The sequence below is a fragment of the Citrus sinensis genome, chromosome 3, assembly GCF_022201045.2.
Source record: "Citrus sinensis cultivar Valencia sweet orange chromosome 3, DVS_A1.0, whole genome shotgun sequence".
In the NCBI taxonomy this organism is placed as follows: domain Eukaryota; kingdom Viridiplantae; phylum Streptophyta; class Magnoliopsida; order Sapindales; family Rutaceae; genus Citrus; species Citrus sinensis.
This window is the reverse complement of record NC_068558.1, coordinates 11,133,875-11,158,041: the sequence shown is the minus strand read 5'-3', so window position 1 is coordinate 11,158,041 and position 24,167 is coordinate 11,133,875. Positions and strand designations below refer to the sequence as shown.

General features: G+C 36.6%; 2 protein-coding genes and 1 pseudogene across 2 annotated transcripts; 2 read left to right on the top strand and 1 right to left on the bottom strand.

The window, feature by feature from the left end:
- Positions 1-5,320: 5,320 nt before the first annotated feature.
- Positions 5,321-9,615, top strand: LOC102607926 (protein DJ-1 homolog B-like; annotated as a pseudogene).
- Positions 9,616-9,870: 255 nt separating this feature from the next.
- Positions 9,871-13,019, bottom strand: LOC127900556 (probable LRR receptor-like serine/threonine-protein kinase At3g47570). The gene is made up of 5 exons (XM_052435708.1): positions 12,647-13,019; positions 11,687-11,778; positions 11,334-11,530; positions 10,446-11,284; positions 9,871-10,319 (listed from the first exon to the last, which is right to left on the bottom strand). The coding sequence occupies exons 1-5, from the start codon at positions 13,017-13,019 to the stop codon at positions 9,871-9,873; spliced, it is 1,950 nt and encodes a 649-aa protein (XP_052291668.1).
- A 1,652-nt stretch (positions 13,020-14,671) lies between these two features.
- Positions 14,672-16,094, top strand: LOC127900555 (uncharacterized mitochondrial protein AtMg00810-like). Its single transcript, XM_052435707.1, has 3 exons — positions 14,672-14,747; positions 15,326-15,453; positions 15,774-16,094. Exons 1-3 carry the CDS (start codon positions 14,672-14,674, stop codon positions 16,092-16,094), a joined length of 525 nt encoding a protein of 174 aa, XP_052291667.1.
- The last annotated feature ends 8,073 nt before the right edge of the window (positions 16,095-24,167 follow it).

The following is a 24,167-nucleotide window of genomic DNA, read 5'->3' as shown; positions in this document are numbered from 1 at the left end:
CTTCCATTGAGGATTAGCTCTACTCCAAATGAACTTTTTGCAAGCTTGATCAATTTTAGCTTTGACACACACTGGAAGACTTGTAGTTTGCATAGCATAGATGGGTACAACTTGGATGACGGATTGAGCAAGAGTTATTTTGCCAGCTAGAGACAAATGCGACGCATTCCACCCAGAAAGTCGTCTCTCTATAGTATCAACGATGCCTTGGTAAGTATTCTTAGACACCCGTGAATGAAGAAGTGGCATTCCAAGATACCTTCCAAGATTATCCATGACAGAGAAACCCAACATCTGACCAATTTTTCTAGCTGTACCTGTGGAAACATTTTTAGAAAAAAATATATGAGTTTTAGCCTTATTGACCTTTTCTCCAGAGCTAGTACAAAAGACATCCAGTATTGTATTTAGAACTTTAGCTTGATCACAAGAAGCCTCCGCAAGCAATAGGAGGTCATCAGCAAAAAAAAGATGAGTAAAAGGGGTTCCATGCCGAGCAAGCCGAATCAGTTTCCATTCTCCCATATTGAATGCATGACAGATTCCATGGCTGAGCCTCTCAATGCAAAGGACAAAAATATAAGGAGATATAGGATCCCTTTGTCTTATTCCCCTCGATGGAAGAAAATCATCCTTAAATTCTCCCCCCCAAAGAACATTCATCCGAGTAGTGGTGATGCAATTCATTGTAATATGCACAAAATCAGTGGGAAGTCCTGCTTTGAGGAGAGTGTCTTGAATAAAGTCCCAACTAAGCCTATCATAAGCCTTCTCCAAATCTACTTTAATAGCCATCTGCCCCCTGTTTCCAGTTTTCCTTCTCATAGAATATATAATCTCTTGTGCTACGATAATGTTTTCAATAATGTGTCGACCCGGCACAAAACTTGTTTGGTAGGGACCAATGAGTTCTGGTAAGATAGCTTTCAACCTGTTCCCAATAATCTTTGTTACAGTCTTATAAGTCACTGTACATAAGCTAATAGGCCGGTACATTCTGAAAGAAGTGGGATGGTCCATCTTTGGGATAAGGACTACTAAGGTCTTATTGGTCTCTGATAGAATATTTCCACTACTAAAGATCTCCGTAATAAAATGACAGAAAAAAGGGCCTACAATGTTCCATTGAGACTGGTAGAAGATGGCATGGAGGCCATCGATGCCAGAAGCTTTAAGGGGCATTCAGCGAGGGCACACATGCATTGTCAATGGTTGGATAATAACCTGTAAGAGGATACTGAGTGAAGGTTGCTTGATCGTTTGTATAGAGGTCTAAGAAGAGTTGAACAACATGGGCTTTAATATCTGCTACATTATACAACCACTCTCCAGTATCACTCTGAATTGCATCAATCCTGTTCCGACGTCTTCGAGTAAGAGTTTTCTGATGAAAGAAAGCAGTATTCCGATCCCCATGCATAATCCAGTCCTTTCTTGATTTCTGATGCCACAATAATTCTTCTTGAGTAAGAACTTGCTCCAATTCTACTTTTAATTTTAGCTCCAATCGAACTAGGCTCTGTTTAGTGCAAGTCTCAAGAACTCTCTAGATCCCTCCAATTCGAGCTAGAAGATTTCTCTTTTTATGAAAAATATTTCCAAAGGTGTTCTTATTCCAGAGAGAAACATTGGTAGTAAAACGTTGGACTGCCTCAAGGTAGGAGTCATCAAACCCCAAACTAGAATTCATTAAATTCTGGAAGCCTTTATCAGTAAGCCATGCAGCCAGGAACCGAAAAGGTTTATTCCCTCTACCCCGTTCCTCGACCTTCTCAAAACGCACCAGGACCGGTCTGTGATCAGACGTAATTTTTAGAAAGTGAAGGACAGTATTGTCAGTGAATCTAGCCATCCAATCTTTATTGCAGACTGCCCTATCTAAACGTTTAGCTAGAGTGCCCCTTGACCAAGTGAATTTAGGCCCTTTAAATTGGAGGTCATATAACTTGTTAGAGTGCAACCAAGTTTTAAACAACTCACAAATACCACTTCGATGTGAAGAGCCCCCTCTTTTTTCTGAAGCATATATAATAGAATTAAAGTCCCCTCCCACGAGCCATGGCCCCTGAATTGTAGAAGTCAGCCTCTCTAAGTGGCTCCAAAGATCCCTCCGTTTGCATGGATTAGGACTAGCATAAATAGCCGTAACCCATGAAAAGAAAACATTATTTTTGGATATATTAAAATGAATAAATTGTGTGTGATTTGAAACAATTTCCACATCATAGCTATCATCCCACAACAACCAAATACCGCTAGAAAAACCAGTGGCCTCAACTCTATGAGACTTGTTAAAACCACTTCTTCTGATGAAATTATCAGCCTTTATGCCATTAATACGAGGTTCAAAGATAGAAACCATCAATGGTTTATAAGTTTTCACCAAAGTCCGAAAAGATCGACAGAAGTTTGGAGAAGCAGCTCCTTGGACATTCCAAAACATAATTGAGTCAACCATTTAAATTAGGAGAAGATAAAGAGAAAGACCTTAAGCAAAAGGCTCAGTAGCCTCTTGGATCGCCGCCATAACATTCTCTTCATCCAGGGACACATCGCCTTCCGACGATACAAGTTCAGAGTCACTATCTCCCATGTAATCACTGTCATCACCATCATCACCATCATCATCATTCTCCAACTTCTCTGTAATAGCATTAGCCACTTTGTCAGGGGGGTGGCCATCATAGTTCGTAAATTGGCCATGAAATTGCAGGGAGTTATGGTTCGTAGGGGGTGTATCAGTGGTAAAAGACACGACTTAGTGAAATAAAAGGTTTAAGCTAGTTGTAACAGTAGTTGGGTTTGAGTGGCGAAGTTGGTTTGCATGTTGGGTACGTAGTTTACGTTGGGATTGCATGGGAGTGGGCCGAGTAGAGTCAGGTAAATGACTAGGAGTTGCATTATTAGGGGCCATGGCATCTTGGTTTCCTCGGTCATTTAACTGGGTGTGGGCCTGCTTTTTCATATGGTGGTTAGGTGTTTTTGGGGGTTTAGAATAAACAAAGTTATGGGAGGTGGCAGGCACGTGATTGTTCAAAGCCGAGGGTGTATCTCCCTTAGGATCTTCCTCTTGTATTTTATCAATCTCTTCAGCCAAAATGCCATACCGAGATTCTTTACCAAAACTACTCCAGTTACCTTGCCCATTATCCCGTAAATTTGCACTTTCCTTAACTCCTCGATTCTTTCCTTTTCTAGTCACCACCATCCATGGGCCAAACTTCGGGTTGATTCCACTAGTACTCTCGATACCATCCGCCACATCGCCTTTTGAGTTTGCATCGGTGACAGTCGCAGCTTCAACTCCTTGACTATTATCATCTAAAGAGCGCTCTGGACAAAGCTCACGAAAGTGACCATATTTTCCACATAGAAAGCATATGTGGGGAAGGCTTTCATACTCTACCTTTTGGATTTTTCCATCCAAGAAAAATTGGGATAGAAGAGGTTTGTTAAGGGCCACTTCCACAGCAATTCTTGCAAATTTTCCCCTTGTAGCTGATTTAGTGTTATAGTCAATTCGAACCACTGTTCTAATTAGTTGCCCCAATATACGAAGAACCCTTTTATGATAGTAATGGAGTGCCATACCAGGAAGTCGAATCCAAACAATGGCAGAGTCTATCTCCTCCTTAGTGCAGTCAAAAGATGGAGACCACCGTTGCACCACCAAGTAATGCCCTAAAACTGTCCATGGTCTCTGTGTCAATACATAATGAACATCACTTGCTAATTTAAACTGCACAAGGAAGTAATTATTCTCTAGGTCAATAACGGAAAATCCGTGGGTCATGCTCCACATGGTATCCAATTGATTGCAAAGGGCTCTGTACCCAATGGGGGCGTCCTAATAATTTCACAATAACTGCATGCTACCATGGTCTGATCAATTGAGCATGGATTTTCTCGGAAAAAGAAATAGATGGAATATTGTCTGCACTTGCTAGCACAGTATCAGTAGGTTCAAAAGCCAAATCCTCCTCTTGTCCAAGGAATTCCTCCTCTAGATTCATATGGGATTCCATTAGTTTGTCCCGAAAGGATTTTGGTGTAGGATTGTCACTATCATCCACCTGAGCCCTAAACTTAGCTTTTTTGGTCGAGCGATCATCCGGCAGCGGTGGGGGAGAATTCTTTTCGAAACTCATTGAGCAGGGTTTTTCATAGATATTTTTTAAAAAAAGAAAAAAATAATTAATTTCTATTTTACTTTAAGGTTAATTTGATAAATTCAAATTTTTTTTAACTAATATCTACAAGAATATAATTACAACAATATAATTACTAATAAGAATAATTTAAGATATCTTTTAAAATAAAAAATTAAACAAACACTTAATTAAAAATATAAAGAACTAAATAAATATTTAGCTTTTAACGTTTCAACCTAATGTCTAATGGACATACAATCGTGGTGCCCGGCATGTAAACAGCCATGTCACCCTCATTCTTAAGCTGCTACAGCATTACCACTTTGCCAGTTGCCACGAAGCTCCCCACATCATACTGTACCGATGCCTCTAGAAATCTAACTTTAAAAAATGGTATTAATAAGCGTACGCCACGTCACTCCTCACTCTCTTCTTCGTCACTTTCCTCTCACTCAACATTTTCTCCCCAAACGATGGGATTTTGTGACTTTTCAAGCTTCAACCGAGCCCTTCTAGCAAAGCAAGGCTGGAGGATTCAGTAATGTCCAGATTCGCTAGTGGCAAGGGTCCTGCAAGCCAAATATTTCCAGTCAAAAAACTTCTTGGATGCTAAACTCGACTCAAACCCTTCATATATTTGGAGAAGCCTTCTGCGGGGAAGGAAAATTATTTGCTCGGGCTCTAGGTGGAGAGTGGGCAATGGTAAGAAAATTCATGTTCATAAGGCTAATTGGATCCCACAGCCTTCAACTTTCCAGCCAATGGTTAAACCATCTCTGCCTCCTGATGCTATGGTCTCGGATTTAATCAATGAGGCAAACTACTAGGATGAGAAGAGGATTTATGAGCATTTTGACAAAATGGATGCTAATTTAATTACTAAGATTCCTCTGCCTTGAAGACCAAGAGAGGATGAGCTGATTTGGCATTATGGAAAAAATGGCCAGTTCTCAGTTAGAAATGGATACCAGACAACCCTCCAAATAAAATTTCCAACCATGCCTTCAAGCTCAGTGGTTTCCAAAAATGAGTGGAATATTATTTGGTCCCTTGCTTTGCCTCAAAAGATCAGAATTTTTGCCTGGAGAGCAGCCAAAAACCAACTCCCCTCAGCTGAGAATCTGTGGAAGAAAAAAATAATCCAGGAACCCACTTGCCAAGTCTGTAAAATGGGAATGGAAAATGTCTTTCATGCTTTAGTGGCCTGCCAATCGGCTGAGAAGGTATGGAAGCTAATCCATTTTGATGATGACATTCATGCAGCTCACAGTCAAGATATTTTAAGCTTGCTGCATGCTATGAAAAGAATGAGAAGGAGAGATGACCTGGAGCTGTTGGTAACAATTTTCTGGGTAAAATGGAATGCTAGAAATCAGTTGATTTTCAAAGGAAAAAGGGAGACCCCCCAGATCATGGTAGCTAAAGCTGAAGCTATGATTGCAGCTTATAAAAGGGTGCATTCTCCAGCTGAGGCCTGCAGCGAAACAGAGCAGAGGGTACCTCCCCAGACATGGAATCCCCTTCAAGATGGCTTTGTAAAAGTAAACATTGATGCAGCTATCAGCTTCGAAAAGAACATTGTAGGGCTGGGGGCAGTAATCAGAGATGTTTTGGGGCATGTTACAGCAGCTGCTATCAAGGTTTCTAAGTTTCATGGAGATGTTTCTTATGCGGAAGCAGAAGCTATGGAATGGGATATGTTGGTGTCGAGAGATGCAAAAGTGAAAGCTGTCATCGTGGAATCAGATTCTCAAGGTGTGGTCAATTTAGTTAACAACAAGTAGGGCAGTAGATCCGAGATCTATTGAGTTGTTTCAGAAATTCAGAAGTTAGCGGAAAACTTCGAACGTGTTATTATTAAGTATACGCCTAGATCTTGTAATGTTATTGCCCACTCTTTAGCTAAGTTAGCTTTAGAGAAGTGCGAGACTGTTGTGTGGAAGGGTTCATACCCTTCACAAGTGATGTACCTATTTTCTTCATTGATTTAATGGAAGTTTCTTTTCAAAAAAAAAAAAAACATTTTCTCCCCAAACAAATTCCTTCTTTGAAAAATCGCATTTTCTTCTTCACAGCGACAACTACAGTGTCTTCAACTTCCAAAATGGTAATTTTTTTAAATTTTAGTTTTTGTTTAGTTTCTTTATGTTGCCTTTTTGTTTCCTTTTTTGAATTTTTCGTGTCGTTTTTTTCCAAGGTTTTGGTGCCTGTTGCAAACGGGAGTGAGCCGATTGAGGCTGTGATAACGATCGATGTTTTGAGAAGGTCTGGAGCAGACGTCGTGGTTGCGTCTGTGGAGAAACAGCTTCGTGTCGACGCGTGTCATGGTGTCAAGATTGTCGCTGATGCTCTCGTGTCTAACTGTCGCGATGCCGTTTTTGATCTTATAGCTCTTCCCATATGTATTACAGCTCACCTCAGCTCATGCCAATTTATGTGATGTTTGTATAATTATAGATGATTATTGCTGATACTGAATGTTAAGCTAAATAATTCGTTCTTAATTCATCTTCATTTAATTTTCGATTGAAAATGCAAAAATAATAATTTTAAGCAAAGCAAAATATAGAAAATGTTTATTTTGTTTTAATTTTCAGGGATTTCCTTATTGTGGCTGTTATCATTCGTTATATGGTCCTAGTTAAATATTTCAAATTGTTGTAGTCAGTGAAATTCTTTTCGATATTTATTCTGGCATGTATATTTTTCCTTTTCAATTTCTTTTGTTGCTGATTCTTTGATTATGTTACATTCTTTTTTGTTTCCTTTGTAGTGTGGCATGCCCGGTGCTACCAATCTGAAAGAATCTGAAGTATTAGAAAGCATTGTGAAGAAACAGGCTTCGGATGGGCGTCTTTATGCTGCTATCTGTGTTTTCCTTGCTGTGGCATTAGGGTCTTGGGGTCTGTTGAAGGGATTGAAGGTAAGAGTTAGATAAGCCTTTTTGATGTTTTGTGTTCTTTTGGGAATCGCATTTGATATTTGTGTTCTACGTCAGTTTTCTTCTCATCGATGATTGTTAAGTTCTAATTTATGGGTTATTCATTTTTTGTATGCTACTTGCTATCCATCATTTATGGAGCAATTAGCTCCTGCTTGTGCAGCAACTGTTGAATCAAGAGTACAGTAGGATGGTAAAGTTGTTACAACTCGTGGACCTGGCACTCCCATGGAGTTTGTTGTTGCACTTGTTGAACAGTTGTATGGGAAAGGGAAAGCTGATGAAGTTTCTGGGCTACTGGTATTAATTTTTTTAGATTATGTTGTTTAAAAAAATTATGAGTTATATAATTTGTGGAAATCCATTCTAATAGGTTCCGCTGGCGTATCTAATTGGAAAGTTCAGATACTAATGTATTAAAAAATTAGTTCAGGGGAAAATTATGACTTTTTGCATTAGCTGCTCATTAGGTGAAGTTGTATGCCTGCTTATCCATCTTAAGATAGTGAAAACAATGTCTGATATAATTAATGGCATCTCGATATGTGCATTTGCTGAGCTTCAATGTCTGGACTGGTTAAATTCCTTTTAATGTAATTTCTTTCTCTTGGTATTTGTCTTTGAATTTTCTCTCCCTCATGCTTTCGTCATTATTGTCACCTAGTGCCCGGGTAATGCGTGCAAATCATGGAGATGAATTCACTATTGCTGAATTCAATCCAGTTCAGTGGACATTTGACAATTCTCCTCAGGTGAGATTGGACTTCTAGTTTCTTGTATTTGCTTATCTTCTTTCGATGTTTTCAGACATACCCATTCGGAAATATAGAAAACTCTGTGATATCTTCTATAAATATACATACAGATCATTGGCTTCACTCATTTGTGAACATATTGGAGGTAGTAGATTTATTGTTATCCTAATAAAATCCAAAGTTCGATGCAACTACAAAAGAAGTATGAGCAGTGAACAAAAGGTTTTTTTCTTTTTTTTGGGGGGGGGGGGTTTGGTTGGGTGGCAAAGGGAATGATAGGGTTGAAAGTTCGGGGTATCGACAAGCTATAAAATGGCTATCGACAAACTGATATTTCAAATTAGAGAATGTGAGGTCCTGAAGATTGCTGACTTGTGGTCAAAATGGAATTCTTGATAACTTCAAATGTTAAAAATTCTTGGTGAAAATTTTGTACTTTTTTTTCTTTCAGATTCTTGTGCCTATTGCGAATGGTTCAGAGGAGATGGAAGCTGTTATAATAATTGATATTTTGCGACGAGCTAAAGCAAATGTTGTGGTTGCGTCAGTTGCGGATAAACTAGAAATTCTGGCTTCTTGTCAAGTTAAATTAGTGGCAGATATGCTTATTGATGAGGCAGCTAAACTTTCGTATGATTTGATTGTCTTGCCAGTAAGTGGGGTTGCTAACTCTTGCCTCATAGTCTTTACCAAATTATTGACTTACTAACTACAATTTATCTATGCACAGGGTGGACTTGGTGGTGCTCAAGCATTTGCGAAGTCAAAAAAATTGGTAAATATGCTAAAGAAGCAAAAGGAATCAAATAGACCTTACGGTGCCATATGTGCATCCCCAGCACTAGTGTTGGAGCCCCATGGCTTACTCAAGGTATGACCGTTTCTGCTTAAATATTTACTCTCAATTTGAATCACCTAATCTGAACTTGATGAAACATTGTGATCTTGTGTGATTTTATGAACGTGGTCTTATCTCATGTAAGTCTGTAATGAATTTATTGAAGTTTGCTGACAAATTACAAACTCAAAAACTGTTGCTGCTTCATTAGTTACATAACCCAAAGAGTTATGATAGACATCCCAAATTTTTTACCCCAAATTCCCTCTCAAATGACGTGGTAGTTATTAAGTGGTTGGTAATTTTTTATAAGATATAAGTGAATTAATTATATTATTTAATCGACCAATGGATGAATGTCACGCCATTTGAGATGAATTTTTGGGATGTGTAGCAAAACTTTATGCTGATTTGTTTTGGCTACATTCATGTAAAACCTTTTTCCCCAAATCCCAAGAACTTCCCACAATATCATTCCTTTGTATTTGTTTTCCCCTTTAGACATGTTTAACTTTGGTTCAGGGTAAAAAAGCTACGGCTTTTCCTGCCATGTGCAACAAGCTATCAAATCAAAGTGAAATCGAAAACAGGGTTGTGGTTGATGGCAACCTTGTCACCAGCAGAGGGCCAGGAACTTCCATGGAGTTTGCACTGGCAATTGTGGAGAAGTTTTTTGGCCGCAACAAAGCACTTGAGCTTGCAAAGATATTGCTTTTCACCCGCACCTAAAATTTTTACCAGGACCTGACTAATATTAAACTAGAGTGTTTATTTCTGTATTACCACTGCTTGTAGAGAGGCGAAATGGAAACTTGAATTCATGTTTGAATAGGGATTCATTGTGCGGGTTTGTACAAGAGCTTGTTTATAAATAAATGAGTTCATAAAGAGTCATTTTAAATATTTGGAATAAACGTGAGTTGCTGTTTAGTTCTGTTTTCAATGTTCACCGTTCAATTGTGATCCAGAGCAATATAACTACACTCACTGGGAATTTTAATTATGAACCAAGAACGAAGTTGAACCGAGAATTTGATACTTTATATATTCCAGTTACCATATTTAAGAAAGAGTATTGAAAAGAAAGACGCTAAGAGAGAATATTGAAGTTAAACACATACCATATCGAGTATTAAGTCTGTATGCCAAAGTTACAAATTCGAAGATCAGATTCCTCATTTCAATTTATGTTCTGCTAAAAACAATGGCTCTTATTCCACAAGCACAAACAAGAAAGAGTACGCACAAAGTTAACAGAGACACGCAGTGAAAATTACGCCAATTGGTTGCAGCAGCATCATCTAAGAACTTCACTTTAATCTTCTTGAGCTTTGCTGCAGCGTCTGTCATATTTATCCTCATGTCGGGTGACTCCATACAACAATCCAATGCAAAATCCATTATGCTTAATATACAATCCATTTTGGCAGAAAAAGCTTGCTCTTCTCGCACCAAATTTGCGTCAACAACTTCAGTCAATCCGTGAGGTAAAGACTCCTTTACCCATCTCCTTAAACTCATTTCTCCTATGAACATTTCATCGGTGGGCCTCTTTCTCGTGAAGGTTTCCATCAATAAAACACCATAGCTGTAGACATCACATTTAGCTGAAACAATTCCTTCTAATCCATACTCTGCATTTTTTAATTTTAATTATGAAACAAATGATAAAACAAATAATTTTTTGATAATTAAGGTAACCCAAACTTTGCTCGTGCTTGAAAAAAGAGCAAAAATTTTAATTACAATTGAAACTTTACCTGGTGCCATATAACCAATTGTAGCCATTGTCATGGTTTGTCTCACAGAATCTTCTCCTTCACCTAAGAGTTTGTAAATGCCAAAGTCACTTACATGTGCCACCATATTTTCATCTAAGAGAATGTTGGTAGGCTTTAAATCACAATGAATTATATGTACCGACGAATGACCATTATGGAGATATTCAAGAGCCGACCCCACATCTATCATTATATTCAACCTCTCTAGAATGTCTAAGAAATAGTTGTGAGAATACAACCACTTCTCGAGACTACCATTCGGCATGAACTCAAGTACCAATGCTTTGAAATCTGGATTAGAATAACTGCTAAGGATCTTTATGAGATTTCGATGACGAACATTCCGTAAAACTTCACATTCAGAATCAAAACTCCTAAATGCTCTCTCTAGTTGCAGATTGAAAACCTTTATTGCAACATCAGTCCCGTCGGAAATGGTTCCTTTATAAACTGATCCAAAGCTACTTGTACCTAGCAAGTTACATTCATTAAATTCATCAGTTGCTCGTTGAATGTCTAGGTAGGATGTTCTTCTCCATATTGCAAGAGGTAGGAAATCTTCGTGATCTGATTTTTTTGTATTCCTATTTCGGCATCTTATGTACATAATGATGGTAATCACTACAAGGACGGTGGATACTATCGGAGGCAAAATATATTTAAGGACAATTAGAGGAACTTTCTTGGTTCTTTTGCTGTTATCTGGCTTGCAAGGTGGGACTCGGAGTTTAGGTGGACCACATAGTGCATAATTTCCAAAAAATGATTCAGTTGAGAAGTTTTTAAAAGACCCCTTAACAGGAATTTCCCCTTCTAGCCTATTATGAGACATTAAATTGTTTGAGATGTGAAAGTGTCTCCAATGACTTAGGAATTTTTCCAGAGAGATTGTTGCCGGAGAGATCTAAGGATTCTAAGCTTATCAAACTACCAACTGATTCAGGAATAGGTCCTTGAAATTGATTACTAGCCAATGATAGAGTTTCTAGATCTACGCGGCCACCAATGGTTGATGGAATATCACCTGATAATTGATTCCTTGATACATCTAAAACTGTCAAGACCTTTAACATTTTTACATTGGAAAGGAGAGAATCATTTAATGAATTTGACGACAAGTTTATATCTAAGATGTACTCAAGGCTTCACAAGGATGACGGTATACTAGAAGTGAGCTTGTTGGAGCCTAAGTGGAGTTCTCTTAGAGATGTCAGACTCACCAAGCATGGTGGTATACGTCCATAGAGCTTATTTCCAGTTAACCTTATTCCAAACATCAGCTTGAAGTGGCAAAGATCATAAGGAATGGATCCTTCTAAATTATTATTTCTCAGAGATAAACCTTATAGCCACTTAAGTCTTCCCATCGTTGGTGAAATAGTTCCATTCAAGTCGTTGTTGTAGAGGCTCAAAAGTGTCAAGTCGCTTAAATTGCCAATTTCTTAAGGAATGTTGCCCTTGAGTTTACACTCGTATGCATAGAATTTTTTAAGAGAAGCAGAGAAATTCCCAATTACTGGTGGAAGGATGCTGCCTAATGGATTAGAACCGAAGGATAAAAGTGTTAAATTTCTGCAATTAGTCAAAGAAGAGAGAAAACTCCATTGATCTGCTGAAGATGAGTCAAGTTATTCATCACTAGGCTGAGCACGCTGAGGTGTCTCAAGTTTCCAAATGTATTTAGAATATGGCCCGAGAATGAGTTAAAGCCCAAGTCTAGGACAATGAGTTTAGTAGCATTGGTAATAGAGTTGGGAATTGTCCCTGTAAGATTATTGGCTGTCAACAGTAAATACTCTATGTTCGGAAGCGAGTGGCCAATTGTTGACGGTAAGCGGCCAGAGAGTTGATTGCCCTCTAGAGTAAGGATTCTCATGGTTGAAATGTTGAAGATCGTGGGTGGAACGAGGCCACTTAAATTGCTCTCACCAAGAACAAGATACTCCAAATTTTATAGATTGCTAATCTCGGTTGGAATATGACCTGCCATCAGGCCAACATTGAGGAGTCATTGAGCTTTTAGCTTAAGGTAAATTGAGTTTGACAATGTTATCCTTCAAAATGTAAAAGGATCAAACTAAATTTATTACACTATAATTTCGGCCAATAATGTTCTTTAAAATACTTCATAGATAATTCTGCAAAATATGCATGCAATTACAAGAGGTGGTGGAACGTACCCTGAAGATTGCTGAAACTAAGATTCAGATCCACAAGTTTACTCAAATTTCCAATCCTTGAAGGAATATTTCCACCAATAATATTGAACTCTGCACGTAGCTTCTCTAGCCTTGATAAGTTGAAGAGAGAATTAGGGATGGGACCTGTGAAACTGTTATTATCAAGGTTCAATATTCGAAGTTTAGATAAGACACCAATCCATGATGGAAAGCTTTCGCTCAATTTATTGTAAGATAAACTCATGACTCTGAGTCGATGTAATTGCCCCAGTTCTTTCGGCAGATGGCCATGAAAATTATTCTCACTAATGTCAAGAGACACTAGAAATGAGAGATTTCCCAAGTGTAGTGGAATGGTACCTCCGAGACCCATATCTGAAAGATTCAAGGCAGTGACTCTTTGATGGCGTGAACCACAAGAGATACCAATCTAGCTACATATTGGATAAGATATAGACCAATTATTTGCCAGGGCACTCCGATAATCAAAAACATGGGCTTTGAATGCTAGAAGATCTGATTGATCTGTTGTTAAATCGTTTAAAGTCGTCATAACTAAGCTAGCAGTGAGATATTGCAACACCAACATAGGGACAAAGAAGAATGATAAGCGCATATTGGTCATTTTTAGTAGTAGTTGCAAGGCGAGATTGATACAAGTTTTAAGTGAAGGAAATTAGCATATACTTATACATAAGACATGTGAATTTGAAAATAAGAGTAGAAAAAATATACAGGAGACCTGCAAATTGTTATATTCTATCATTGAGCGAGCCGTCCGAGTAAACGCATTTACACTTGAACCCTAAATAAAGGCCTTATGGCACTTTAATTGCCAAAATGAAGAAGACAAGAAGAAATAACTTGTACTATTTTCAAAGGAATACAATTATTGGATCAATGTCAACAGTTTCTAGAAGAAATGCAGATTCAGAAGCAACCAAGTTGTGGCATATGTGTTTGAGACATACTAGTGAAAAAACTTTACAGACTTTAGTGAACTAAGGCTTATTGAAAGGTGCAAATTCTTGCAAATTAGAATTTTGTGAAAATTGTGTTTTGGGCAAGCAGACAAGGGTAAAGTTTGGTTCAACAATTCATGATACAAAAGGAATTCTGGACTATGTTCACAGTAACGTGTGGGGACCTACCAAAACAACTTCCTTAGGAGGTATGCACTATTTTGTTACTTTTGTTGATGATTATTCAAGCAAAGTGTGGGTGTATTTGATGAAGAACAAAAATAAAGTTTTGGGCACATTTTTTAAATAGAAAAAGATAGTTGAGACTCCGACTAGTCGAAAGGTCAAAAGATTTCGCTCAAATAATAATGGTGAGTACAAGAATGATCCATTTATGCAAATATGCCAAGATTTGGATATTGCTTGACACTTCACTGTTTGAGATACACCACAGGAGAATGAGGTGGCAGAACGCATGAATCGGACTATACTGGAGAAAGTTCGGTGTATGTTTTCCAATGCTGGATTGGGCAAATAGTTTTGGGCTGAGACAGTTGTATATGCATGTTATCTGATCAATCGTTTGCCATCAACTGCAATTGAGGGCAAACCACCCATAGAGATGTGTACTGGTAATCATGCTACTGATTATGATTATTTACTTGTTTTTGGTTCCACCGCTTATTATCATGTAAAGAAATTTAAGTTAGACCCAAGAGTAAAGAAAGCATTGTTCATGGGTATAACTGGTGGAGTAAAAGGATATTGTCTTTGGTGTTTTGGTACGAAAAAGATTATTTTCAGCAGAAATGTAAATTTTGATGAATTAGCCAGATTGAAACAGAAAGATTCTCAAGAGAATGAGAAGACTAGTAGAACTTTGCAGCATGTGGAGTTTGAAAAGGTTAAAGCTTATCCAATAGGTGTCGATGTGATGGATAGTGATTCTCCATCGACCGATGATGAAGAAGAGGTTTTGACCCAGGAACCTTCACAGCAATAAGATTCAATTGCATATAAAAGGCCACGCAAAGAGATTTGCAGACCTGCTCGCTTTGTTGATATGGTTGCCTATGCACTTCCAATTGTAGATAATGATGTTCCTTCCACTTATAGAGAAGCAGTATGTAAGCCAGAAAGTATACAGTGGAAGAGAGTAATGAACGAATAAATGCAATCTTTTCACAAAAATGAAACATGGGAGTTAGTTACATTACCCAAGGAAAAGAAGGCAATTGGGTGCAAATGGGTATATGCAAAAAAAGAAGGATTTTCTCGTAAAAAAGAAATTCAATACAAGGTTAGATTTGTAGCGATGGGTTATGCTCAGAAGGAAGGAATAGACTACAATGAGATATTTTCTCCAGTTATGAAACACTCATCTATTCGAATTTTGCTAGCCATGGTTGCGCAATTTGACCTTGAACTTTCAACTTGATGTAAAAATTGTATTTTTACACGGTGATTTGAAAGAATAAATCTATATGACTCAGGCAGATGGATTCAAGGTTGCTGGAAAAGAAAATTGGGTTTGTAAATTGACAAAGTTACTTTATGGATTGAAACAATCTCTGAGGCAGTGGTACAAGCAATTTGATCGGTTTATGAAAGGGTAAAGGTATACAAGAAAATAAATTTGATCATTATGTGTATTTTCGCAAGTTACAATAAGGATCCTTGATATATTTGCTCTTGTATATTGATGATATGCTAATAGAATCAAAGAGCAAAGATGAGATTGAGAAGTTAAAGACTCAACTCAATCAAGAATTTGAAATGAAAGATCTAGATAAAGCTAAGAAGATTCTTGGCATGGAGATATGCAGAGATAGAGCTCGTGACAAAGTAAGCTTATCTCAAGCAATATTTGAAGAAGGTACTACAACAGTTTGGCATGACTGAGCAGACAAAACCTGTGAGTACATGTTACAAGTTCTGTATTGGCTTCTCATTTCAAGCTTTCTGCACAGTTATCGCTTTTAACATATACGAAACGAGAATACATGTTACAAGTTCCGTATTCAAATGCAGTGGGTAGCTTGATGTATGCAATAGTGTGTACAATACCTGACATTTCACATGCAGTTGGTTTAGTGAGCAGGTATATACATAATACTGGTAAAGGATATTGGCAAGCTGTGAAATAGATTCTACGGTACATTCAGAAGACCGTGAATGTTGGTTTACATTTTGAGAGAGACGATACACTTGGTCAAGGAGTGATTGGGTACGTTGATTCTGATTATGCTGGTGATTTGGACAAACGACGGTCAACCACAGGATATGTATTTACTTTTGCTGGAGGGCCAATCAGTTGGAAGTCTACACTACAGTCTATAATTGGACTCTCAACAACAGAGGCCGAGTACATGGCGATTACAGAGGTTGTTAAAGAGGCTATTTGGTTACAAGGCTTGCTTGAAAACTTAGGATTTGCAAGGAGCACATTAATGTGTATTGTGACAGTCAAAGTGCTATTCATTTAACAAAAAACTAAGTTGATAATGCACGTACGAAGCACATCGACATACAATTTCATTTTGTGCGGGAAATTATTGATGAGAGGAAGATTCTTCTTCAAAAAAATCAGGACTGCAGAGAATCCCGTAGATATGTAGATTAAGGTGGTGACGACGATCAAGTTTGAGTATTATCTAAACTTGATCAATATCTTACAAGTTTGAAAATAGTCAAAGAAGACAGAGACTGGTGGATGGTTTGTTGATAGTTGGCTCAGATTTACTAAATTTTTGTCGAGGTGGAGAATTATTGAAAAGTCAAGCATGCTTGCATGAGCCAGCTAGCATGCAAATTTCAAGCACACCAATGTTGAGCTAGCATGATCCAATTGCATGTGCTAGCATGATCTCTTCACCAAAAGTCACACCAAAGCCATTAAAATTGAAAATTGCCAAAGTTTTTTTCATGCATTCATATTGTAAGCTTTGCCTATAAATATAGTAGAATGCATTTGTAAAGCATCCCAATTTGTGAGAAGTAGAGAGCAATTGCAATTGAGCTTTTTGAGAGAATTTGAGAGAGTTTCCACTTGAGTGCTCTAGTGAGGTTCCGTTTGGGTATATTGGGGTTGTGGATTTTGTGAGTTTTTTCCACTTTTGTAAATTCTCATTATTAGTAAAATTATCTTCCAGTCTTTACCCGTGGACGTAGGCATTACGTTGAACCACGTAAATTATTGTGTTCTATTTTCTTTGCATTTGTTTGTCACATTTATATTTCTGCAAAAGCTACAGTCATCGTAATATTGTTAATTGCTCAACTTTGCACTTCCGCAACAACAATATCTCTGCAGATTCCACCAAAGAAAGAGTTCAAAATCAAGCCAGTTTTATCAAGACATCTTGCTTCCTTACCAAGTCAGCTGTATTCTCCTTGATATGCTTCCCTCAGTCCCCACATACGTCACATGCCCTGGCCCTAAGTTTCCTCTGCAAAGCTGCCGCTAGTATGGTACAAACTCTCCGTTGTACGCGTTAGATGATATAGACTCCACAAATACTTTTAAGCATTTGAATCTAATACTAATGAGAACTAAGTCACGTTCACAGCTTCATTTACAATGAAATATGAGAACTTACAAATTCTAAATATGAAATTACTACACTGATAATTTATAGTTACAACGAAATGCATAACCAGTAACATGCAAAAATAATTATCACATTAAAGACTTAAAAAATTGTCAATATGATCTACGCTAACGCACTAACGCAAACAATATGAGAAAAATGAACAAATAAGAGTAGTGAAGAAAGTAAAAGATAAAATAGATAACAACTTTGATTATGACCAAATGAATAACTAATACGTATTTACCTCACAACAAGATTTTTCTCTATTTAATTTTATAGATTATAATATTTATGTTTCCAATGTGCATACATACATACATACATACATACATATATATATACAGTAGGAAATAGGATCGAAGGATGGATGTGAATTAAGAGAATCTATAAATTAAAGTTTATAGTATCTTTTTATTATTCACTTGAAGTACGTGACTTGTTATCCGACAGTGCAGACCAGACTAGTGCCTATTCAGGATCACCTCTGGATTTACGTCGTCGGTTTCCCATCGATATACTCAAATGAAAGGGTATTCATAAAACTTTTATGTTCTTTATTCAAGCCTAGCAACAAAATCTAAAGGCTCATAGATAATACTAGAACTGGATCCCAGAAATAGTATTCTGATTGGATGGAGGGAGAAGAGAAGATACAACTAAGGACAGAGATCCGGTCTCTTTGCCTTAGAGGAACGTAGCAGGTTTTATAAAATTTGAAAAACTTTTAAATAAATTGCCGAAATTTAAGCATGCATCTGTACTTTAAATCGAAAATTTAAATTGAACTTTAAAACTTACAAGTTAAATTGTTTGAATCCAAGAATGAGTTACAGCTTTTCAAGAAAAGGGAAAATTACAAGATAGGAAAAATTTCCTTGATATCTTGTTCCAGATTTCCCGAGAGAGAGAGCTTTACAAATTTTTAGTTCAGAAAAGAAGTGATGAGTCTTAGTCTTCATCCCCTTCTTTATATAACAAATGCTTTTACCAAAGAAATGAAACTGTTGATTCACATGCGTGGTTGGTGGAGCGGGTCCTTCTCCTTATGTGAGGGACAACATCATGAAAGGTATCAACGTCTTTGGAGACTTTTGAGAAACTTCACGACGTGACTGGAGCCTTTAGCTTTGCTAAAATATCTTCACGAGGAGAGATGCTTTTGACTTTAAGGGAAAGCAAAAATTGGGTGAAGAGACATGTGCGCTCTCACTTGTGTCCAGGGGACCACCCAAGAAAATAAATACAAAAATAAATAATTACAGAGAAAAGATAATGATTACAGAGTGCGGAATATAAAAATACTTTCTTTTTTTTTTAACTTTAATAGATACAAAAGCTAATAATTACAAATGATTTTAAGAATGCTTTATTGGAGAAAATATTCCGAAGCAGTCCTCTTCATTTTCATCTCCGAGGGAAATTATCGGTTCAGCTTCTCCTGAGGAACTTGCAACAGATGGCTCAGATCTCGTGGCAAGAAGTTGTTGCATTACTTTGAAATATTCATCCTCGGTCTTGGCACTTGCCAACAGGGATTGGGCTTTTGCCCTCTGGGCGAGGAAAGTGCTTTGGGCTTTGACTGCGTCTTTACTTGGGGCAAGGAGGCCTCTTATAGAAAGCCAGGATTGGACCGTGGCTTCAGATAATTTTGACTGTTCGTCAAATTTAGACCACCATTTGACTTTGAAGGTTCTTTGTAAAACTAGTTGGGAGTTTAAGGTGTGGTATTGGAAGTTCCACATCCAAACCCAGGGAAGGAAAAAGTTTATACAGAAACAGAGAAAAGGAGGAAACTTCTTCTCAAACTCAGAAGGAACATAATGGGCTTTAAATAAATTTAAACATTTAGTGGCGTTTTGGGTTAGAATATCTGGGCTTGACCCAAAGTAGTTCCACCATATTTGGAACCAATTTGGAAGGCTTTGAACGGTTATTTTTGAATTAAAGAAAAATAACCAAGAGTGATATCTTTTGGGATTTTGGATAAAAAAGGTGTTAAACCAAGCCTGCTGATAATCCCAGTAGGTGAAAGATAGACAGTGGTTTAAACGTCTTTGAAAATTGGCGGGAAAAGTCTTTGGTTTGTGGAGCTAGTCACCCCACTGATTTGGGCTAAGGACTTTAAGGATGGTAGCCGTGGAATAGGCTGGCTCAGAATGAGCTTCACTAAGGAAGAAATGTTTAAACTTTACTGACTCAGTGAACTCAAGTATGCTTTGGTAGAAAGACTGGGGTTTTGTTAAATCCCATGGTTTGAAAAACCAGCCTTTTGGAAAAATCTTTGAAATTGCCTGAAATGGATCAGAATGATAAAACCCATCTTCCATAGTTAAAACATTTTGTTGATAGGCTTTATTAAACCAATCCGAAGAGTTTTGTCAAAGCTTTGATTGAGAAACAATAATTTGTGAAGAAGAGCTTTCACATGAAACGATTTCTTTAGAGGAATAAGGTTTTGAAATTTCTTTAGAAACAAGTTTTTCTTTCTCAAGAACTTGAGAAAGAGCTTTACTTTGAGAAATATTTTGTAAGGCGAGCATAAGCCCTGGAGACTTTGTAATGGAATTCATCCATTCTTTTACCTAGTCTTCGGAGGTGATGGCTTTATACTGGGCTTCTTATTCTTCAACCATTTCAATCCAGGATTTGATAGGCATGGCAGAAAAAAGTAATTTTTTCTTTAGAGGGGGTTGATTGGGGTTCTTTGGAGGTTGGATGTGACTCAGTGTCTTTAAGAACAGCTTTGCCTTTGTCTTTCTTCTTGGGTGGCATTATCTGTTTTGAAAAAATTCCCTGGTTAGAAAGTCAGGGATAGACTTTGTATCACCTTTAATAAATTCAATATTAAAATAAAAAACGCTTAAAATAGCTTGCCATCTTGCAAAATTTTGTTTTGAAGTAATATTTTGAACATCTTTTTCCAAAACATGTTTTGTAGCTTTGCAATCAATTTTAAGCAAAAATTTTTGATTTAATAAATCACTTTGGAATTTCGATATACACAAAACAATAGAAAGAATTTCTTTTTTAATAGTAGAGTAATTTCTTTGGCATTCATTCCAGTGAGCAGAAACATACTGTACTATTTGTTCTTTATTATTCTCCTTTTGTTTTAATATTCCTCCATAACCTAAATCTGATGCATCAGTTTCAACAATTTTAGGTAATGCAGGATTTGCAAGGAATAAATATGGAATATTTTAAACAGAATTCTTTATTAGTTTAACAGCTTTAGTATGCTCATCAGTATATGCAACAAGGTTCTTTTTTAATCTATCATGCAAGGGTTTTGACATCCTGTTGATATTAGGACAAAAATCAAGAACATAATTTAAGCTACCGAGAAATCTTTGCAATTGGGTTTTATCAAGAATCTTATCAGGAAATTTATCAGCAAAAGCAAGAGATCTTTCAATATTAGTAATGGTTCCTTTAGAGATGTAATGACCTAGAAATCTAATATTTGTTTGAAACAAAGATACTTTGGAGCTAGAAATGGCTAAACCAGCCTTTCTAGTGGTAAGATAAAAAGTCTTTAAATGTTTGAAATGTTGATTAATAGTCTGGGAAAAAATTAACACATCATCTATGTAAACAATACAAAATTCAGAATAGGGGTTATAAATATCATTCATAATCCTTTGGAATTCTGAGGGTGCATTCTTTAAACCAAATGGCATAACAGTCCATTCATATTGTCTAAAAGGAACAGTAAAAGTAGTTTTATAACGGTCTTTTGGATGAATTTGGATTTGCCAAAATCCAGATTTCATATCAAATTTTGAAAATATGAATGCAGAATGGAGTTTTTGAAGTAAATCTTTTTTATTAGGTTTGGGGTACCTAATCCATTTTAAAGCTTTATTGAGGGGTTTGTAATTTATTACAAGTCTAGGTGTTCCTCTTTCTATTTCGGAGTTTTTGTTAACATAGAAAGCGGCACAAGACCATGGAGACCTAGATTTTACAATGAGTCCTTTTGACTCCAAGTCTTTAATTTCATTTTTACAGTGTTGTTCTAATTCTATATTCATTTGAATAGGACGGGCTTTAGTAGGTATTTGTCTTTCGTCAAAAGAATTTTCATAAGGTAAATCTACCAAATGTTGTTTTCAATTCCAAAAGGCAGATGGTAAATCAGCACATATCTCTTTTTTAATGAGATTTTTAAAATCAGAGATTTTTATTTTTATAAAATCATTTTGTAGTTGGATTTCGATTCTTTGTAAACTCAAATCCTTTTTTAAAAATATTAGGTCATTTTGTTTTGATTTGAGGAGTGTATTGATTTGGTTTTGATAAACAGAACAAGCTTTAACAATATTTAAATTTCTCGTTTTAGGCTTTTCAATAAAAGGGAAAACAAGTTTTTTGTTCTTTGTTTTAAAAGATATGCTATCATAATTGACAGTATATAGAGTAATAAGGTTAATGAAGGGAGTTCCTAATATAACAGTATGATGGATATCATTTGTTAAAAGAAATGAAGTCCTGAATTCAAAACCATTATTTTGAATAGAGGCTTCGACTTTAGATGTGACTTTAAGTTTTGAATTATTGGCGGCAGAAAGTCTTTCATTAGTTTTCTCATGAAATCTTCTAGGGACAATGTCTTCTTTAATGCAGTTTAAATCAGCACCAGTGTCAAAAAGAGCAATGGTGTCAATTTTAAAATCTTTAGAAAAGATTAGGGTAATTTTAATCAAATATTTTCTTGTAGTGATTTGTTTCAAAACAAACAGAAAATCATTTGGTATAGACTCAATATTTTCAAGACTTTGATCTGCATTATCACCATTGTCAGATCCTGATTCTTTATCAGAATTATCATCTTGTAATTGTTTTTGTAAGAGGAGTTGGATGGTTTCAGAATCATTCTTTTGTTTTTCTTTTAATTCTTTTATCTCAAGTTTAATTTCTTTAATATCTTTCTGAAGGTCTTGGATATTGGGAGTTGTTGTTTTCTTTGTTTTCTTTTTATACAAGATTTCAGTTAGATCATAAGTATTCTTTTTTATTATTGGAGCTTTGGAAGTTTCTGCTTTATTGAGTTCTAGGGTTTTTAAAAGTTTATCGAGATATTCTTTTTAGAGACTTGGATCAGAAATATGTTTAACCAATTCAAGAAAGGTTTCTTGTTCTTTAGTCAAAACATTAATCTTCTTTAAATAGGATTCTGAGTCAGAATCACTATCGCTGGATACAGATGTATCTGAGTCAATTAACTCATCAACCTGTAGAGGTTCACTATCTCCCATCATGGAAGACTCAGAGTTAGAAGACTCTACAAGAAGAGGGGCAACTTTAGAAAGAATTTCTTCACCAAGACCAAGCTCGTGGAGCTTTCTATTCATCCTGCAAAATTTTACAGTGTGGCCTTTCTTCCCACATTTATAACATGTGGCTTCTTTGTAGTTGAAAGAGGTTTTTTCCTTGGGTTTGAAGTCTTTTTACTTAGAGAAGCTGGGCTTCTTATAAGGCCTTGAAGGTTTCTTATAAGAAAGTTCTCTAAAATCTTCGAAGGGCTTTTTATGGCTTCTTGATCTGTAATATTTCTTGTAAGGTTTTGAAGAACACTAACCATTACAATCTTTAGAGGCAGAAGTTTTAAAGGGATCATAATTGAATTGCTTACAGAAACTGCCTAATTCTTGCTTAGATTTTCTAAGCTCCCATTTCAGCCGTTTCTGAAGTTTCAAATCTTGATAGATCTTTAAACCTTCATTATTAACAAAACTAACAAGTTCACCGTAGGTGAGTTCATCATAAGGAATGCGATTATCATACAAGGCTTTGATTGAATTCCTAACCTTTTCTCCTAGAAGGGTTGGTAGACCTGCAAGGAATTTCTCCTTCCGGGTTATATGGTTTGCATCATCCCTAAGGAAGAGTCTGGTGAAAAAATTGGTTTTGTAGCTTTGGAATTCACTAAGCTTTATACACCTCAAATTGTGTAGTAACTTAGCATTCTTATCCCTAAAGTGTGAAGGATCACCTATGAAATAAAGGGATATAGTCAGTATCAGGGTAGCAACAGCATCCTGAATTGGACTATTGAATTCATCAAGAATGGGGGCTCCATCCTCATCTGTTTGGATAGAATCTAGGATATCTAATTGTTGCTGTTTGGTGAGAAGATGATCCCACCAGCCTTTAAGTTGAACAGTAAAACAAGCAATGAGAATTTCTGCAATGGCTTTATTAGAAGTTCCCGACTAGGTTTTATAAGCATTGGCTGCCATGGTCATCTGTTGCAACAATCCTAGGATGTTATACTCAGACATACCATCAATATTCCACTCATAGACAGAAGATGCATTAAATCGAGATTGGTTTAATGCACTAGGTCTATTGTCATTGGCTAAGTCAGGTGGAGATTTGACAGTGGGTAGGACTAATTCCCAATGGATTTTGTTGGCTTTAGGAACATACGGGTTCTTCTTTAAATGCTTCTATTTCTGAAGTGGCTATAGAAACATTGTCATATTCTAGTACACTAATCTTACTAGATTGGGCACTATCTAGGGCTATCTGGACCTTAGAAGAAGAAGAAAAAGCTTTTATTCTATCTAATTGGTCTCTAATGGCTTTAGCAAAATCTGATTTTGACTCGTGAACAAGCTTTTGACTAGTTTTCGAAACCTGAAAAGGTTTGAAAATAGGTTCTTTAAGCTTTTTGTCAGAATCTGATTTTGACGAAACAGGAGAAACAGCTATGTTGACTTCTAGAATTGGTTTTCTATCCTAGTCAACTGTTTTCCTATTGTATTTAGATTAGCATTACATAAATTATTCTGTTGAATAATGCTATCTAAATCCGATTATAGATCTTTATGGATTTTATAGGGTGAGGCTTTAATCTTAATAGGAGGCTCACCATGTTCAATGGTTAGACTTATAAGAGGTGGATGTTCAGATTCTATGACCCTACCACTACCAGAAAGACTCCATTCAGTGGTTTTCTTT

Coding starts and splice junctions, on each gene's coding strand:
- LOC127900556 (XM_052435708.1), bottom strand. CDS start 13,019: ATGGGTCTCGGAGGTACCATTCCACTACACTTGGGAAATCTCTCATTT. Junction 11,779..12,646: donor TAGTTTCAGCAATCTTCAGG/GTACGTTCCACC, acceptor ATAATTTAGAAG/GATCCATTCCTTATGATCTT. Junction 11,285..11,333: donor CTCTCTGGAAAAATTCCTAA/GTCATTGGAGAC, acceptor GTCTCATAATAG/GCTAGAAGGGGAAATTCCTG.
- LOC127900555 (XM_052435707.1), top strand. CDS start 14,672: ATGGTTGCCTATGCACTTCCAATTGTAGATAATGATGTTCCTTCCACT. Junction 14,748..15,325: donor AGCAGTATGTAAGCCAGAAA/GTATACAGTGGA, acceptor ATATGCTAATAG/AATCAAAGAGCAAAGATGAG. Junction 15,454..15,773: donor GAGATAGAGCTCGTGACAAA/GTAAGCTTATCT, acceptor CGGTACATTCAG/AAGACCGTGAATGTTGGTTT.